Source organism: Molossus molossus, unplaced genomic scaffold (genome assembly GCF_014108415.1).
Source record: "Molossus molossus isolate mMolMol1 unplaced genomic scaffold, mMolMol1.p scaffold_m16_p_15, whole genome shotgun sequence".
Lineage (NCBI taxonomy): Eukaryota > Metazoa > Chordata > Mammalia > Chiroptera > Molossidae > Molossus > Molossus molossus.
In genome coordinates this window covers 31,909,054-31,927,299 of record NW_023425350.1, presented here as the reverse complement: position 1 = coordinate 31,927,299, position 18,246 = coordinate 31,909,054, and the positions used below count along the sequence as shown (strand labels likewise).

Below are 18,246 nucleotides of genomic sequence, written 5' to 3'. Positions count from 1 at the left end.
CAGGCTCTGGAAACAAGTTTGGGATCTTTTGGGCAGGGAGTTCCTGGGTCCTGTATCCTCAGAGTCTGGGAAAAGGTGTAAGCATGCTGCTCACATCCACTTGGCCTCACAGGCTCCTTATCGGAGAGGAAGGGAGAGGCCAGAGCAGATTCAGAGTGGGCCCTCCTAAAGTGCCAGCCCAGCACGATTTCCTTCTTCTCAGATCAAAGGGCAGAGCTTCATCCCAGAGTAGCAGCAGCTCCATGATTTGCCCTGGGCCTTCGGGAGACCGACCCCCACCCTGGCCCCCAGGAACGTCAAGGGCCTCTTTGTAAAGAGATATAATTCATATACCCATCATTTATTCACCTCTGTAAAGTGTACAATCCAATGGCTTTTAGCATATTCAGACTTGTGGAACTATCACCACAATCAATTTTAGAACATTTTATCATCCCAAAGGAAACCCTCCCAATCCCTCCAGCCCTAGGCAACCGCTAATCTACTTCCTGTCTATACATTTGACTCTTCTGGACATTTCACATGAAAGGAATAGTACAATATGTGGTCCTTTGAGACTGGCTTCTTCCACTTTATGTTTTCAAGGTTCCTCTATGTTGAAGCGTATATCCCAGTGCATCATTCCTTTTTATTGCCAAATAATATTCCACTGTATGGATATTCCTCATTTTAGTTATCCACTCATCAGCTGATGGACATTGGGGTTGTTTCCAGACCTTTCATGGTTTTTCCATGGACCCTCTTCTGAGCGTCCTCAGTAATGTTGGTTGACAGTAATGTTGGTCGTTCATGGCACATGCTTGTCTGTGGAGTTTCCCACTGGGTGTCCCCTCTCAGTCAAGCCATGCTGCCATTTGGCCTTGGCACTGTCATCAATGCCTCCACCCCTCATGGTGCCAGGACAGGGCTGTTTTCCCTCAGGAGGTGGGGACATGGCTCCCTTTCCTGCTGAGGGGCACATGAGAGAACTCCACTTCTCCCCATGTCTCCCAAACACCCTTGTTTAGTGTCTTCCCTACAACCTCCTTCATAGGACAGGCTGGGAGCAGATGCCATGATACCTCCTCGATTAGCCATTGCTGAGCCCAGGTTCCAGCTCATATAATTCTCTCTCTTTAGCCAAATGGGAAAGCCCTCGCATGATTTAGAACTCTTGGTTCCAAGGGACAGAAACCCAAACCAAAGTGAATAGCAACTGAAAGCTTTAGGGTGTCTCTTATTTCCAGGTGGGTCCAGGGGCTCCAGTCATGACAACAGGGCTCACTTTCTCTCTCCCCTCCTCCTCCCCTCCCTAACTGTGTTTTCATCTTTTCGTGGCTCTGCTTTTCTCTCTACTGGTTTTATTCTCGGGCAGGCTATCACCAAGGGGACAAGATGGCCACCAGCAGCAGGGACTTACGTTCTATCAGCTTAGCACCCAGTGGAAAGACAGTTTACTTTCCCAAGAGTTCCAGAAATGTCCTAGTTCTGAGACTCATTGGTCAGGGTTGGACCATGTGATGACAGAAGAATCAAGTACTTTGGCCAAGAGATGAAATGTTCCAGTTGGTCAGGTCTGGGTCCTGGGCCCACTCTTGACTGGGAAGTCAGCCCACCTGGACCTCATGGACTGAGATTGAGGAGCAAGGAGTTCCTCAAAAGAAAATCAAGGGAAAATGAATGCTGGTCATATCCAACAGATGTCACGGGAACCCTCCTATGGCCTGGCCTGTCTGGGTCTGCCCTACCAGTTTATCACCCATGTTCAGATATGCCTGAACCCAAGCAACAGCCTTTCCTAGGCTGCAGCTGACATCCTTGCTACGTGTGATAAACTAATTTCTCATTAGATTCTAGAAATTGATATTCAAGATATTACCCTCCCTAATGATGGTTTGCAATTGAACATGAACAAATCCTTAGTTTAAGTAATTTTGCCCTAATGGTAGAATTATAGGCTTTATGGTGGAACACTGGAGGAAAGAATTTTTGTTAAGATTTTAAAATTGATTTTTAGAGAGAGAGAGAGAAAGAAATATCAATGAGAAGTGAAACATTGCTGGGCAGCCCCCTAAGAGGGATTGAGCCTGAAATCAGAATATGTAACCTGACCGGGAATCGAACTGGCAACCTTTCTGTGCAGGGGATGACACCCAACCAACTGAGGCACACTGGGTAGGGCTGGAGAAAATAGTTTTGAATTTAAGAGGCCTTTTGAGACCCTGAGGCACAGTAAGTAGGTACCTATCCAACCCACCCATGTTTAGGATCTAAATATCCTTGATATAATTTCATAGTAATTTATGCATGCCAGGGATGAGCCAAGTCAGGTTGGGGAGGTATCAGAGGGGCAGGGAGTCATAGAGAAGGTGCCTGGTGAAGAGGCGAGAGCTGGTTGTAGACAGCAGCACAAAGTAGCTCTTCTAGGAGATTCCCCCTCACTCTTTCTCCCCCTCCTTCCTTATTCCTTTGTCACTATGGCAACTAATGATGCTTCCTCCTCCTGTTCTCTCTGGCTGTTTCTGGTCCCCAGGCCCCACTGCTCTGTCCGACCAACTTCAGAGAGCTGTTGCCAGCCTCTCTCTACGTCACCCAGTTTGGCACCCAGCTCTGCCCTCCACCCCAACACACTCTTCCTCCCCATTTCTGTGCTTCCAGGCCCCCTCTTTAATCCCCGTCCAGGCTCGAGCCAAATCCCCATCTTTCTTCAAGAAGTTGTATATGAAAATTAGGTTTCTGCCACTCTAGTCCGATTTGAAATGCATTAAGAGGTCTGTCTGTCTCTTGAAACACCTCAAGGTGAGGCACTTTGTGAAGAGGAGAGTCCCTTACTGCTGCTCCTGTGCTTAAACCCTGGGTTAGAGTGAATCACATTCTATTTTTGTACTAGGAGTGTGTTGTGTTTAAAGAAACCCCAGCAGGTCTCTGAATGAAAGAGACTCTATCATAAGGGAAATCATATCTCAAGTTCAGAGATGGTCAGCCAGTGGGCCCACAGACTTTTCATAGGTCCAGAGAGTGGCTAAGGGACCTGAACCAGCAGTTTAAAAATCAGCAGGTATCACAGAAAAAGATTCGGTTCATGACTGCCCTTGGAAACTGTACAGGAGGCCTGCGTCCCCACATGGGCACAATGGGGCTGCTGCGTTCACATGGGCTCTTCCTTTCCTGCGGGCTACCTGCCCCATCTGGGCCCTCCCGGCACCCCAGTTTCTGAGCCCTGCCCTAACCCATCTGTCTGGAGAATCGGGATTGTCCTGCAGTGTGTGGTTTGCTTAGGGCAGTGACCTGAAGTTAGCTTGGTATCTGAGGGCAGGTGAGCTTTCCCCCCTTGACTCTGCTCGCAGAGCCTTCCAATCGAAGCTCTTCATGTTCTAGGAGCCCACTGGGCAGCTCTGATTCCAGGGCCTTTGTTGATGTGAGCAGACAGAAATTGCCCAGAAATGGAAGTCAGTGAGTGTGAACTGTAAACTTTCTCTCTGGGTCCAACCACCTTCCTCTTCTTTTTTAATCCCTGCCCTAGTTCCCTGGTCTCCAGAGAGAGAGCGAGGTATGGCTGATTCAAGAGGGAGGACCAGCTACACACCCACTTACCTGACTTGAGGGGCAGAGTAGAGGATGTTGGGTGAGGTCCAGTGGAAGCTCTTTAGGGCTGAGCATGGATCTCCTGCGTACTTCTCAAGAAAATGGCAGGAATATGAAACAGGTTGGGCCAGGGAGTAAGGACTTGCATCCTTGTGCCTCTGAAAGGCATTTTCCTCCGCAGCTTTTGGTGGGAGGCAGTGAGAGAATGGGTAGAATACAAGGGTAAGTTTTTTAAATCACACATTTTTGAATGTGCTGCCACTTGGTGTACACATAGAGAGACACACAGTGGGGCTGCCAAGTACCATCTGAAATACAGTAACAGTACACTTCATATATGTTATTAAAGCAGCTCTGAATCTTTAGCCACACACTCAAATAGGCAAGACGGATTTCTTTGTTTTCTTTAAATCAACTGTCAGCTCCTTGCCATACCTGGTCTCAGCCACCTTCCTGCTGAGGAAGCTCAGGCAACTCCTGAACCTGGGTCTGCTTTCTCAGCTGCAAAGTGAGGGTGGTACTAGTGCTCCTTCTCGGGATGGCATGGGATGGGGTGCGATGGGGGCGGGCATGGGACAAAATGAGGAGACGTCAAGAGCATCGGACAGGCAGAATATACAGGAGGTGTTGTACTCCCTTCTCCCTCTCCAGGGAGCCTCACAGAGCGTGCCCAGGTTGCCTATTGCATCCTTTTGTTCTTTGGCTTGTTCATTCATTTATTCCTCAGGCCCTGATGGAGCCCACCACTGGGGCGTGCCGGCAGCCACACTATTAACTGCTCTGGAGTCTCCTGGCTGAAGCCAGAGCTGGGTGCGGGGAGAAGATCTGTTCATGGAAGGAAGACCCCCACCCTACCCCCCACCCCCTCAGCTAAAAGTTGCCTTGCTCAGCACCTTCTGCCCAGCTTTCTGGTAGCAGGCTTCCAAGGCAGGCCTTCTGTCCCAGGACCTTACAAAGGCCCCTTTGATGAAAAGTTTGAGGCAAAGTGACTGTGTCATTTGATACAAATGAGGCTCATGGGGGTACAAGTTGAGCTTTATTCTTCTATTTTTGGATTTTCTAGCCCAGAGCAAAATGATCAGCTGAATAGGGTAAGGGGCAGAAGCCAGGAGGGAGGGGAACCTCTGAGGAGTGGGAGAGTTTGCAGCTTCTGTTAATTAGCCCTCTGATTAGCAGCTGCAAGCCCACCGTGTGACCTGCACGCAGAGAGGTGCCTCCTGCCCTGTAAGATGCTCCTTCCATGGGTGAACCGGGGCCTCAGCATCCTTCAGCCCTGGGCCCACGCCAGCGGTCCCCACCCCTTTTCAAAATGCACAGCTCTTGCTCCCTCCTTCCTGCTGATGGATGGGATGTCCAAGGACACAGTCTCTCAGAGTGGGATTTCAGAGGCCCCACCAAGACCCCTTACCTCAAGGGGTCTCCTTCATATACCCGCAGGGCTGGCCTCACGGGTGGACCACCAGAACAGTGGCACCAGGCCCCACGCTCTGGGGGGATGCCCAAGCTGAGAGGACCCCTGCATTCAGGGAGGCCACATTTGGTTTCGGGCTCTGCTGTCGCCGCCTCAAAGTTCCTAATATTTTTGTGTTCCTGCATTGTCCTTTTTTTTTTTTTTATCCTCACCCGAGGATATTTTTCCATTTTTTGTTCAGGTAGAGTGCGAGGGAGAGAGAGGAACAGAGAGAGAGAAACATCGACGTGAAGGGACACATCGAGTGGCTGCCACCCGCACAACCGACTAGGGCCGGGGACAAACTGCAACCGAGGTACGCGCCCCCAGCGGGAACCGAACCCAGGTCTCTCAGGACCGCAGGCAGACGCTCTAACCGCTGAGCCAAATCGGCCAGGGCTGCATTGTCCTTTTGCACGGGGCCTCACCAATCCTGGAACCGGTCCTCTCCGCTTCTCCCGACTCTTGATATCCAGTGGACAGTCCCTGCACCTTCCCTGCGCGTCTATTACTAACACATGTCGTTTGGATAGCTCCACGCGTACCATGAGCTTGCACCCCCTTAACGCTCACCTGTCACCACAGCCCTGTGCTGTGGTAACATGACCACCCGGGCTGAGAAGGTCCTTTGTGGGGTTGGTCCCATGACCCCAGGCCCTTTGATGCCACCCCTTTGTTCCCCTTGAGGAACAATACTGCCTCCCTCCTGACACATCCCTAACCCTTCCTACTTAAGTGTAGGAAATTTGCAAGTCTGAAGCTGATTCTTCACTTTGCTCCTAAAAGCCGACCAAGCCCTCTGAGGGTGCTTAATAAATACCGACTAATGAACCTGCAGCTGCTGCTCTTTGGCTAATTAAGTCTAAATAAGTCACAGACTTTAAATTATGCAACAAGGCTTGGCCAAAACAGCTTAAAATGTGGGAGCCACAGCTTTTCTGCTGTGCCCTGTGGAAAAATCCCATCTTTTAATCATGCTTAACCTTCCTGAAGGAACAGTGGCAGCCTTTAAATAATAAATGAAGGTATATTAGCAAGATTTTCCCAAAGCTACACACATCAGAGGCGGATCAAAAAAGACAGAAGCAGGGACAGGCTTGGGGGGATTCCGGAAGTTTCTGGTGAATCCTGGAGTGTTGAAAAAAATAATTTGGTTCCTTAGAATCCCAGAGCAAGGACTGCGGCAGAGTACAGAGGGAGGCTGTATGCGCAGCCCCCGGGGGCTCCCACAGTCCTTCCAGGGCTACATGCTCAGTTCCTCTCTCTCCTGCCCATCTTGCCTCCATACCTGAAACCTCCCTCCCTCAGAGCCTCGAGGCCAGTTGCAATGTCTTCACAAGGCATAGGTAGAACTGAGTCACTTCACTGAAAGCAGAGAGCTTCCCAGACTAAGATGCCCCAGGCAATGCGGTTTAGGCTGGTCCTCAGACTGCGTGTTGAGTAGCAAGGATTTAGGTTTTGTGATGCGGCTGCCTGGGATAACCAATGAGGCACTTTCAACACCCCTGGACACCATCACATGTCCATTAAATCCAACCCTAGGCTTTGGTTCTTTAAAATATTTTTAAAAACTGAGTTAGAGTCTAGATAACTTGCAGATCACCCAAATGAAGCTTGGAAAGCTTCATCGATGTGCTGCAGCCATCTGCTAGGGTGGGATTAGAAACGCTCACGGCAGGGAAGTGGTCTTTGGAAGTGGCCTGCTCCCTCTTCCCTCCTGTGGACTTCAGGGTCTCCAGGACTCTAGTCTTGTCCTTGAGCTCTGGGTTGCTAACCATGAGATTCAGATGGGGAGCAGGAAAGACACTTCCATCTCTCCCTAAGCCTGCCTGAAATTTGGCTATGAGTGCTTGACCGTTTGGGCGGAAGCTGAGTGTAGTGTGTGGCTCTGTCTTCGGCAGCTCGGGGTGAGTGGGCTGCAGGCTAGATGTCGCGATGTCTGGGGCACTGGGCTTCATTCTGTGGGATCTGGGACTCAGGAAGGGGAGAATCTAGGGGCAAGCTTGCCTCCTCTTGCATCTCTGCTGAAGGTGCCCAGCAGAGTGCGGCATGCCCTTCTAAGTCCCCAGGCAAGGCGGCTGCCCCAGTTGTGGAAGGTCATGGGGCCTCAAGCAGAGGTCAGGAGGATGAAGGCAGAGCTGTTCCAGCCATGGAACCATGACCTTTCTACTGTGGTATGTGAATGAGCCTGAAGACAGAAGTGGGCCAGGCCCAGATTGGCTACAGCTGTGCTCCACCCAGTTGTCCCTCCACCAGGACTCTGGCTCAACCCCCGGGAAGGGAGTGGGAGCTGGGCCTAAAATAGCAGTGTATGGTAGACACAGTCGCTTATTCAATATCCACCCTCCCTCCCCCATATCAGAATCCTAATTTTGTTCAATTTTGCAACAGTGTCCAGGAAAATAAAAACCTTACCACCTCAGATGCCCTGCAGCTAGGAGGAGCAACATAACCAGTCTGGGCAATGAAATGTGAGCAGAAGTGTCTAGATGGGTCTTTCTGAAAAGCTTTTAAAAGGTGGTCCCTTTTCTTTTCCCCTCCTCTTCTGACTTGGTGTTGTGCACCTGATACCTGGAGCTGCAGCAGCCATCGTGAGATCATGAGGCTGAAAGCCAGGGGGTGAGGAGGATAAAAGCTGTGTGCTAAGGATGGTAGAGCAAAAAGAAGCCTGGGTCCTCTGTGACTTCCTAGAGCAGTCTCATCAGTCATGGACTGCCATACCTGGGACTTCTTAGTATGTGAAAAACATAAACCTTCATTTTGTGAAGCCACTGTGGCTGGGTTTCTGTTACAGCTGAATGCAATCCTCACACACAGAACCTTAGGAAGAATGTTCCCGTTGGAAATGGGAAGAGAAGCTTAAGGCAAGAACATGGTCCCCTGAGAGAGGGAGGAAAGGGGGCTTTCCCGTTTTGAAGGGAGTCACTATCTCATGCTACAATTTTCAGAGATTCTGTATTTCCCAAAGGATTGAGTTCATATTTCTCAGACCAAACTTCGGGACTATAAATTTGACCCCAAGTTAATTTTCCAGGCCTGTTACCCATTACACCATTCACTGGAGCAAGGATGAGCCTTCTCTTTCTCCTGAATATAGCTTATACACTCCCATCCTAAACTCAGTTCACGTGAGTTTTCCTTCCCCCTTTCCACCTGTCCCGAGCTTACCTGCCCTTGTGGGCTACTCTTTTGAGAAGACTCCCCATCTCCCTGGGCTCCAGGGACCTCTCCTTCCTTGATCTCCTTCACCACTGACTGGTAGCATCTTTTCCTTTTCACGTGTTTGGCCTCATCTCCCCAGCAAGGCTGTGAGCCCCTCTAAGGCAGGTTCTTGGGAGCATGGTAGTGTAGAGAGATCACGTACTTTGGAGTCAGGCTTGAGATCTAAGATGATTTGGGTCTGTCACGTAACCTCTCTGAGCCTCAGTATCCTCATCTGTGAAAAGGGGATATCATTTCTATCTCCCAGGGTTTTGGTGAAGATAGTCATCAGAAAGCATTTAGTGGAGTGCCTGGCACACTGGAGGTGCTCAAGAAGTGTTTATGTGTTGACTTATTGCCTGCTTGGTAACCTTTCAGCTGTGCCTTTTCCCTATGCTTTGAATCTCTCTCTCCCTTTGTCTCTCTCCCTTATGATTTTCTGCTTCGCACTTGAACTGGGAGACCTGTACCAAGTTTGAGGAGTAACCCTGAGCTGTTCTTATTTTCCCAGAGGAAAGATATTAGGATGCTGACCAGTCTTCAATTACAGTAGGAGGCGTAGAGGGGCAATTTCATGCTCATTGCTAAGGGGTGAAACGAGGTGCTAACTGAACTGCTGAAGAGAGTTAACTAAGTCGTTCTCTGAAGATTTGTAAGGAAAATGGATGTATTAAAGCTCAGTTTTACCTGGCAACAGGTGATGGACTCCATGACCTGATAGCACTTGGTATTTTTCACAAACTCCTAATTCCATCTGCTATAACACGGTAAATATCTGGGCCTTCATTTTTTTTGTTTGTTTGTTTAATATCCTGATCTCCTTCTTTTGCCCACCCCAGAAACTCAGATCAAATAAGATGGTTGTGAGAAGTGACCCATAGCAAAAACCCTATCACTGAGCATTTAATGAGAAATGATGGCTTTATTACTTCCAAGTAACCTGTCACTGGAGCTATAAACGGGGTGGATGCATGGAGCTGAGCGGAAGATGAGAACCACCGTCGACTTAGGTGGCAGGATAATAGGTACAGACATTGAATCCTGGGGAGGTCGTCTTTTTTTCGTGTGTTTTCACCAAGCATCACTCAGAGCCCAAGACAGAAACTTACTCTTTTGTCCCTGTTAAGGCAGAGCCGTGCGCCTGGGAAGGGGAGGGGTTCCTAAAGACTTGATTGATTGCACAGCTGTCCAGTCTCATTCAGTTTCCTGCTTTATCCCTGAGGTTTCCTTTACCTTAGACAGCCGGCCAGCCATCTTTCCTGAGCCGGGCTGGTGGGGTCAGTGCAGCTGACAGTGGGCTAGGGGTGTGTGTGATAGAGAAGGGGTGGGGTGGGCGCTTGCGATGGGGGAATTGAAGTTCTTTTCCTTGTAACACACGCACCCAGCAGCTTCATTGTGTGCCTCCTGCAAGCCCTCTAGTGTTGAGTCCATCCTTTTAGGTTGTGGTTGCCTGTTTATGGGGGTGGAGGGAGGTGTGTGCAACTCTATTGTGGACAACTGTTTATTTGCTGTTCTCTCTCTCTCTCTGATTGGATGGTTGAGCTGTGTGGCCTGTTTTGTTTTTTTTTGCTCCTCCCACTTTTCCACTAGAGCAGTTGCTGAGTTGCTGACCTGCTCTGGGCCCTTTCAGCCATTTTCAATTGCTCCTTCCCCAGGATGCTGCCCAGATTTTGCTACCCTGCCTCCCCCAGGCGTGCACTGCTCAGTGATAGGGACATCCTTCGTCAAACCGGTAGGCCTGTCCTGGGCTCCCTGGAGCTTCAGCATCTCTTCTTGAACTGTATGTGGCCCGAGGGCAGGCTCCAAGCCTGCATGACTGACTGCACAGTCCTGCTCAGGCCCAGTACTAAATGGACTCTTGCCAGCGGCCTGCTGATGCTGCCGACAGGTTTGCAGAGCTGGAAAGAGCTTGGGGAGTCCTCGGTCCTGTATCAGTTTCCTGTGTTAGTGTTGCTGCTACAACACATGGCTACAAACTTAGCAGCTTAGGCAACTCCAGTATACTCTCTTACAGTTCTGGAGGTCAGACGTCTGAGACGGGTGGGAAGGGCTGCATTCTTTCTGAAGGTTCTAGGAGCGAACCCATTTTCTTGCCTTTCCTAGCATCTAGGGGCCGCCTGCAGCCCTTGGCTCGTGTACCCACATCACTCCAACTCTGCTTCTGTGGTCACACCGCCTCTTCGATCCTCACCTTCCAGTCTCCCTCTTATAAGGACTCACCTGGACAACCCAGGATCATCTGCCCATTTCAAAGTCCTTCATTCGATCACACCTCGAAGTCTCTTTGCCATGTAAGGTGACACAGCCACAGGTCTGAGGACCGAGACATTGACACCTTTGGAGGGCCTACCCCTAAGCCTACCACGGCTCCCCAGCCCTCAGAGGTCTATGAAAATGAGTAGATGCGACAGATCTGGAGCCAGCCGGGTCGTGGTGTGATTTCTGATTCTGGAAAGGCTTTCTAAACATGGCTCCCTGACCTGCTAACTCGTGAAATCGTCCTCTAAGCAGAGAGAGCATCTTCACCCCCAATGAGAACTCAGGCTCAGTGCAAGGCCTGAGCAGGTCGCTCGCACTAAGGTGGAAAAGGCTGACAGCGAGCCATTTCTAAGGTCAAGTTCTGATTGCAGGGAGGCACCCTGTCCGGGCAGGAGACGCCAGGGAGGGAGGAGCAGGGCGGCTCGGGCTCACTTGGGTCATGTCCCAGTAACGCTCTAGCATGGAGGGTCCCAGTGATGGAGAGAACAAAGGCACTTAGAAGTATGACCATAGAGTTTTAATCAAACAGAGCAAAATGGCCGCGATGCAGAACAGGTAGTGCTTGGAGAAGAGAAAGAAGATCATCTCCTTGGTGACATAGATTATGTGTATAAAGATGAAGCAGTACAGGAACATGGCAAACTGGTTCTGGGGGTGCAGGAGGTCCTGGAAGCCTCCCGAGAACTGTGGGGGAAAGAAGAGAGTGGAGCTGGCAAAGCCAGGGCATGGGCAGCAGGCAGAGCTGGGCTGCGATCCTGTTCTCGTGCCTTTCTGGATGTGACCTCTGGCGGGTCGTCCTCCTCACCTCTGAGGGAAGGTCGCAGTGCCTACCTCGCAGACGGCAAGGAGGGAGAGGCAAGAAATAAGAACGTTCTAGCAAGGTCACTGGCACATAGAGGGCACTCACGGGCTTTACTTCTTGAGCCTGCTCTTAGCTCTCCTGCCACAGGCCTTCCTCTCTGCTGTTTCAGCCTGAGTCACACAGGGAGGCCGTCTCCTCTGTCCCCGAGAGCCCAGACCTGGGGGCCAGCGCTCAGCATGCTCCCTGAGGTTTCCCGTGACACAGGACAGTAGCACGTTCTCTGGACACTAGCACAATGACAGGGTGTCTCTTGGGCCCAAGTGACAGTTTCTGACTCTCTTGGTCTTGGCCCATGTCACATGGGGGCAGTCTGTGTCCTTCAGCCGGGGTTTGGTCTTTCCTGTGGGCAGGTGATGGGAGATGGGTGGAGGGGCCTCCCCAAACCCTCAGAGTCTTGGCTGGGGGAAAGCAGCTTGAGTTGTCTGGCTGAGTCTGCCTGTGCTGTGCTTTTCCGGGATCTGTACACTTGAGGTTTGACAGAGCCCATTTTAACATCGACATATAAGTAAGGCAAAAGCTGATACAATATTTTGATCTGTAGTTAAGATACCAGCCATGGTTTATTCTTTAAAATATCTTTTAAAATCGTGCCACATTTTTTGTAAGCGGACAGATGGCAGGGACTGTGATTTCCTTAACTAGCTAGAAACACACTCGCAGAGGTATCTTTCAATACAATGAAATTTACCTACCCACCCATCCACCCGGATAACGAGAGAGTGGAAAGTTTAACTATCGAGTCCGCTCTCCACCTTTCTGCAGAACACTTTCGCAAACTATTCCTGGAGACTGACTCGGGTTTTGGACACAGCCTTGCTGAACCACTACAGAAACTGCGAGGGCAATGAAAGCACAGGAGGGGAAGGAGACCACTCTAGTGGTGCCCACTCTAGAGAGAGGAGCAAGGCTGGAGAGCGGAGGGAGCAACAGCGTCCTAGTGGGCTGGGCGGGCTGGGCAGATCTGACATCTGTCTGGAGACTCCCTCTGGTGCTGGGTCCGCGGACTAACTTCCTGCCACCTTTGTAGTCTGCATGTGTTTTCCGTCTGAAATGCTAATGGGTGATATTTTGATTTTGATAACAAAACATGCATTTGTGAAAACTTTTAAAAGCACTTTCAATGGTCTATCTTTCAAGTAGAAGTCAGAAAGCAGGTAGAACTCTACACCAAGCATTCCCACCTCATCCAGCAAAGAGAAAGATTTTTAAACTAAAAAGGGGAAGCCTGACTGGTGTGGCTCAGTGGTTGAGCATCAACCCATGCACCAAGAGGTCACCGGTTCGATTCCTGGTCAAGTCACATACCCAGGTTGTGGGCCCAGTTTCCAAAGGGCGGCATGCAGGAGGCAGCCAATCGATGTTCTCTCTCATCGAGGTTTCTATTTCTCTCTCCCTCCCCCCTCTCTAAAATATATATATAAAGGGGAAATACATATATAGTTAATAGGATATACCAACTAAAGGCAGAGTACCATATATACCTGCTTTCAATAGTTTCAGGCTTCAACTTAAAACAAATTTTATCCCAGGATACTGAGAATAAAACCACAAGTTTGGAAATGGAACTTATTTGTGAGATGTCAAAAATATCAGGAAATGTGCCAGAATCTTAGAGACAGGCAAATATTTTCTAGATTAAACAAAACAAAACAAAACAGGGTGGGGAGGGGTGTTGAGATTCTGAAAATCCTCATTCAATTAGCTTGACTTGGCTTAGCAAAAGCATTTAGTGTACAATTAAGGAGGTATTTTGTAAGAAAAAAAAAAAGATAATTGCTAAGAAGCCAGCATGTATTCTTTGAGAACAAATCATGCAAAACCAAACCCATTTTCTTAAAAAAAAAAAAAAATTGGGGACACGCTATAGGTAGTGTAATATCTTAATTCCAGGAAACCATTTGACCGTGTGTCTCAAGATAGTTTTTTGGACAAAGTAGAGAAATGTGAGCTGGATAAAACGTAACACAAGGGTGGAGATTAATGGAACCTGTAGGGAGATCTTTTAGTGGTATTCCCTTTAGGTCATACCCTCCCCTAACAGTTATAGCAATGACTTGGATGAAGACAGAAGACAAGTTTCTGAGAACTGAGGATGAGTCAGAGCTGGGAAGCATAGCTCATACATTATATTCCAATAAAATTGAAAAACGATGAACGTGAGCTGTTGCATTTGGGTCAAGAAGTGAATTGCATGAGTACATAAAAATGGTAATAGCTAACATTTATTGAGTGCTTACCTAATGTGCCAGGCTCACTGCATTGTGCCTTACATGCATTCCCTCATTTAATCCTCACAATGACCCTATGAGGTAGGTACTACCTTATGGATGAGCAAACCCAGGCTCCAAGACGATTAGTAACTTGCCCAATGTCACGTGGTTTATACGTGGTAGAGCCAGAATTTTAACTGTCTGATTTTAAAGCCCAGAGGACACTGCTTTAAACAATAACAGCTTTCATTATTTAGTGCTAGTGATGGCCCCGTCATAGTGCTAAGCACTTTACATCCCATTTAATCGCAAGTAGGTGTTCTCATTCCTACTTAGTACAGATTAGAGGGGAATGGTCCATTTCTTGCCAAAGATGTCCAAGCTTTAGTTGACAACAAGGCAGAGTGATCCGACAGAGCAAATGCAGCCCTAATCAGGGGAGGTGATGGTTTTATTAAAGTCCTCTGGCCAGACTGCTGTGGGGGTTCTGGATCTTCATCTTAAAAGAGATGAAGAGAGGAATGGAGAGTGGTGGAAATCCAGTCATGGAGGAAATGTTGAAGACTTTCCCCTGAGAAGGAAAGCCAGGGGCAAGTGGGTGGACAAGGTGGGGCCCCTTCCGGGGTCAATTCTCAGCTTAGCATGAAGGCTCTAAAGCAGCGAGCGCCCCGCCCTGGACCTGGGGCAGGAGGCAGCAGTACAGCAGCTAGGGTGGGCTTCAGGGACGAAGCCCCCTCACCCTGGAGTCAGCCCCTGGCCTTCAGGCAAAACCTGTGGACTCCCCCCTTTCACGTCACCTACCAGGCGGGGCGCCGCCTGCTGCTGCAGCTGCTCCATCACCTCCTCGTGCTGCCGCTGCCGCTCATTCTCCTGGTGCAGGTACTTGAGGCGCGTGAGCTCAAACTCCATGCGTGCCTTCTCCAGCTCCATCTCAGCAACGCGCTCGGTTCCTGGGGTTCCTGGGGTCCCTGGGGCCAGGAGCCTCTCTGCGAGTTCAGGTCCATCACCCGCCTGGCCCTTGGTGGTGGGGCCAGCCTTGGGGGACAGCAACTTAGGAGACCCTGAGCAGCCTCTGTCTTCACGAGTTGCTGTCTCCTCCAGGTTGTTGTAGGAAGAGTCTGGTTTAGGGCACTCTGCCTCCTGAGGTGGGGAAGAGGAAGGACCAGGGGTGGTGAGGAATCAGTATGGGGCTGCCCCCCAGCCCACCCCAGGGCACTCCTGAGCCCCAGGCCACAATGAACTGCAGTGTTTGAAAGAGCGCTTGCTCTGAGTTGTAAAGATCTGGCTGAGTTCTTACTGGAAATGCTCTCACACGGAGCTGTCAGGACCTGAGTTAAGAAGAAGGAGAGAGCAAGCAGACAGACAGGAAGGAAGCCCGAAAGCTGAACGAGGAGGCGTTGAGGAGTTGGGGAGTTGGGGCAGAAGGCTCTCTTCCTGGTGATTTTCACATCACCATGGAGATAACTTCCCTACCCCCGACTCCACCTACCTTTGAGAATAGCTAGGCACCCCGTCCTCTGGGGGCTACTGTGGGAGGAAGAAAACCCAGGGTCTCTGTTGAGAGAAGCTAAATACATGGGAACCAACAAAAGGGCTATGGAAGAGCTGGATTCCATACACAGAGAGAGGAAAGAGTCCCAAATGGGGACATAGATGGGAAAGACCTAAGTCAGCTTCAGGTGGCTTCACAGTCTCACGCAGGGCTCCTGGCCCCTGGCCCCTGGGTATAGCTGGACGCAGCTGTGAGGATGGGGTGCACATCACCTGCTCTTCTTAGCAGCCTCTGGAGTCCCCCAGCGCTCAGCTCCTACCACATGTCTCCACAGCCCTCTCCCTCCCCCTGGGGTGCCAGGCTGGGGCAGTGAGATGAGGCACCCCCTTACCAAAGCAGCCCTGGACTTCCCTTCAGACATGGGGTCATCAGGCACTATCTTGGGGACGGTCGGGCAGCTTTCTCCTGCCCCCCGGGCTTCCATGATCTCCCTGTTCTCTGTTGTCATCCTGAAAACCAAAATGCTGCCAACTGGGGCCAAAGGACATCTTTTGAGGGACTAACATTTGGCCTCACCAGATTCCATAGCCTGGCCACCATCACAATCCCCTGTCCTCATAATAACCCACATTCTACCAGTTGCTAGGGTCCCTTTGGCAGAGGGTGTAACACCTTTGAGGTCCTGTTATTAAGAACTGCAGGATGGGCTTTAGCCTCCCCTAGGGACAACAAGAATCACAGCACTTGAAATCCAGAATTTCATCATTTGAAATCTACTCCCCTGAGGTCCTCTTTTAAACACAGACTGTATGTAGATGAGTCATAACTCCACAAATCCTGTTATGGGCTGAATTGTGCCCCCACCCCTAAACTCATATATTGAAGTCTTAACTTCAGTACCTTAGAATGTGACCTTCTTTGGAGATAGGGTCTTTACAGAGGCGATTAAGTTAAAATAAGGTCATTAAGGCAGGTTCTAATCCGGTATGACTGGAGTCCTCATAAGAAGAGGGAACCTGGACACAGACATGCACAGAGGAGAATGACGTGAAGATAAGGGAGAGAGGACAGCCATCTGCAAACCAAGAAGAGAGGCTTTGTAGGAGTCAGGGTTCTCCAGAGAAACAGAACCAGTAGGATAGATAGACATGTGTGTATGTGTTACATATACGCTTTATTATAAGGAATTAGCTCACATGATTCTGGAGGCTGAGAAAGGGCACGTTCTGCCATCTATAAGTGGGAGACCCGGGAAAGCCAATCTGAGTCCAAAGGCCTAATAACCAGGAGTGCTGCTGGGATAAGTCTCAGTCCAAGGCCAGGAGCAGACCAATATTTAGCTCAAGCAGTTAGGCAGAGAGAACCAATCCAGCTTTCCTCCACTGCTTTTGTTTTTTGTTTGTTTGTTTTCCCGTAGATCTCTACCTTTCTTTTCTTTCTTCTTAAACTTATCTTTATTGTTGGATGTATTACAGATGTTCCTCCTTTTTTCATCCATTGACCCCCTCCTCCCCACTCCTGCCCCCCTCCTGCCTTCCCCACACTGTTGTCTGTGTCTATTGGTTATGCATCTATGCATAAGTTCTTTGGTTTATCTCATCCCGTTCCCATCCCTTCCCTTTGAAGTTCATCAGTCTGACAACCAATTTGTACTTCTTAATTCCTTCACCTTTTTCACCCAACCCCTCAACGTCCCCATCTGGCAACCAAAAATAGTTCTCTGTGTCTATAAGTCTGTTTCTGTTCTCTTTATACATTTTGTTTATAGATTCAATTGTTAATAAATACGTATTTATTGACATTTTATTGTTCATATTTTTCTTCTCCTTTTTCTAGAAGACCCGACAACATTTCATATAACACTCTTTTGGTGGTAATGAACTTCTTTAGCTTTTTCTTGTCTGGGAAACTACATGGCCGTTGATTCTAAATGATAGCTTTGCAAGATAGAGTAATCTTGGTTGTAGATCGTTGCTTTTCATCACTTTGAATATTTCTTGCCACTCCCTTCTGGCCTGCAGTTTCTTTTGAGAAATCGACTGACAGCCTTATGGGAGCTCCCTTGTAGATAACTAACTGCTTTTCTCTTGTTGCTTTTATTTTATTTATTTATTTATTTTTTTATCCTCACCTGAGGACATTTTTCCATTTTTTGTACAGTTAGAGTGGGAGGGAGAGAGAGGAAGAGAGAGAGAGGGAAACATCGATGTGAAAGAGACACATCGAGTGGCTGCCACCCGCGCGACCAACCAGGGCCGGGGACAAACTGCAACCGAGGTACATGCCCTTAGCGGGAACCGAACCCGGGTCTCTCTGGACCGCAAGTGGACGCTCCAACCGCTGAGCCAAACCGGCCAGGGCTCTTGTTGCTTTTAAGATTCTCTCTGTCTTTAACCTTTCGCATTTTAATGATGATGTGTCTTGGTGTGGACCTCTTTGGGTTAATCTTGTTTGGGACTCTCTGCTTCCTGGACTTGTATGTCTATTTCCCTCACCAAGTTAGGGAAGTTTTCTGTCATTTTTTCAAATAGGTTTTCAATTTCTTGCTCTCCATCTTCTCCTTCTGGCACCCCCAAGATGTGTATGTTGTTATGCTTGAAGTTGTCCCAGTGACTCCTTACACTATCCTCATTTTAAAAAATTCTTCTCTCTTTCTGCTGTTCTGATTGGGTGTTTGTTTGTTTTTTTGCTTCCTTATATTCCAAATCAATGGTTTGCTTCTTGGCTTCACGTACTCTACTATTGATTCCCTGTAAATCATTCTTTATTTCAGTTAGTGCATCCTTCATTTCTGACTGGTCCTTTTGGATGCTCAAGGAATTTAGTGGGACTTTCAAGAAACTTCGTGAAAACTTCAAGGAACTTAGTGAGGACCTCAAGAGCATAAAAAAGCATTCCCCCCCCCCCTTCCCCGTGAGCCCTCAGAGTTAGATGATGGCCATCCACACGGTGTAGGACAATCTGCTTTACTCAGCCCACCAATTCAAATGCTAATTTCTTCCAGAAACACCCCCACAGACACACCCAGAAATAATGCTTCACCAGATTTCAGACATTCCATGGCCCAGTCAAACTGACACATTAACCACCACAGGCCGTGACAGATTCTTCCCTCACAGCCTTCGGGAGGACCTGATCCTGCTGACGCCTTGGATGCCTAACCTCCAGAACTTGAGAACATAATTTCTGTTGTTGAAGTCACCTAGTC

At 49.0% G+C, this 18,246-nt stretch overlaps 1 protein-coding gene across 1 annotated transcript; it reads right to left on the bottom strand.

Moving 5' to 3' along the window:
* Positions 1-10,969: 10,969 nt before the first annotated feature.
* TMEM247 (transmembrane protein 247) lies at positions 10,970-15,546 on the bottom strand. The gene is made up of 3 exons (XM_036262256.1): positions 15,430-15,546; positions 14,348-14,686; positions 10,970-11,158 (listed from the first exon to the last, which is right to left on the bottom strand). The coding sequence occupies exons 1-3, from the start codon at positions 15,544-15,546 to the stop codon at positions 10,970-10,972; spliced, it is 645 nt and encodes a 214-aa protein (XP_036118149.1).
* Positions 15,547-18,246: the final 2,700 nt, after the last annotated feature.

Coding starts and splice junctions, on each gene's coding strand:
- TMEM247 (XM_036262256.1), bottom strand. CDS start 15,546: ATGACAACAGAGAACAGGGAGATCATGGAAGCCCGGGGGGCAGGAGAA. Junction 14,687..15,429: donor GGAAGTCCAGGGCTGCTTTG/GTAAGGGGGTGC, acceptor TCCCCACCTCAG/GAGGCAGAGTGCCCTAAACC. Junction 11,159..14,347: donor AGCAGGCGGCGCCCCGCCTG/GTAGGTGACGTG, acceptor TTTCCCCCACAG/TTCTCGGGAGGCTTCCAGGA.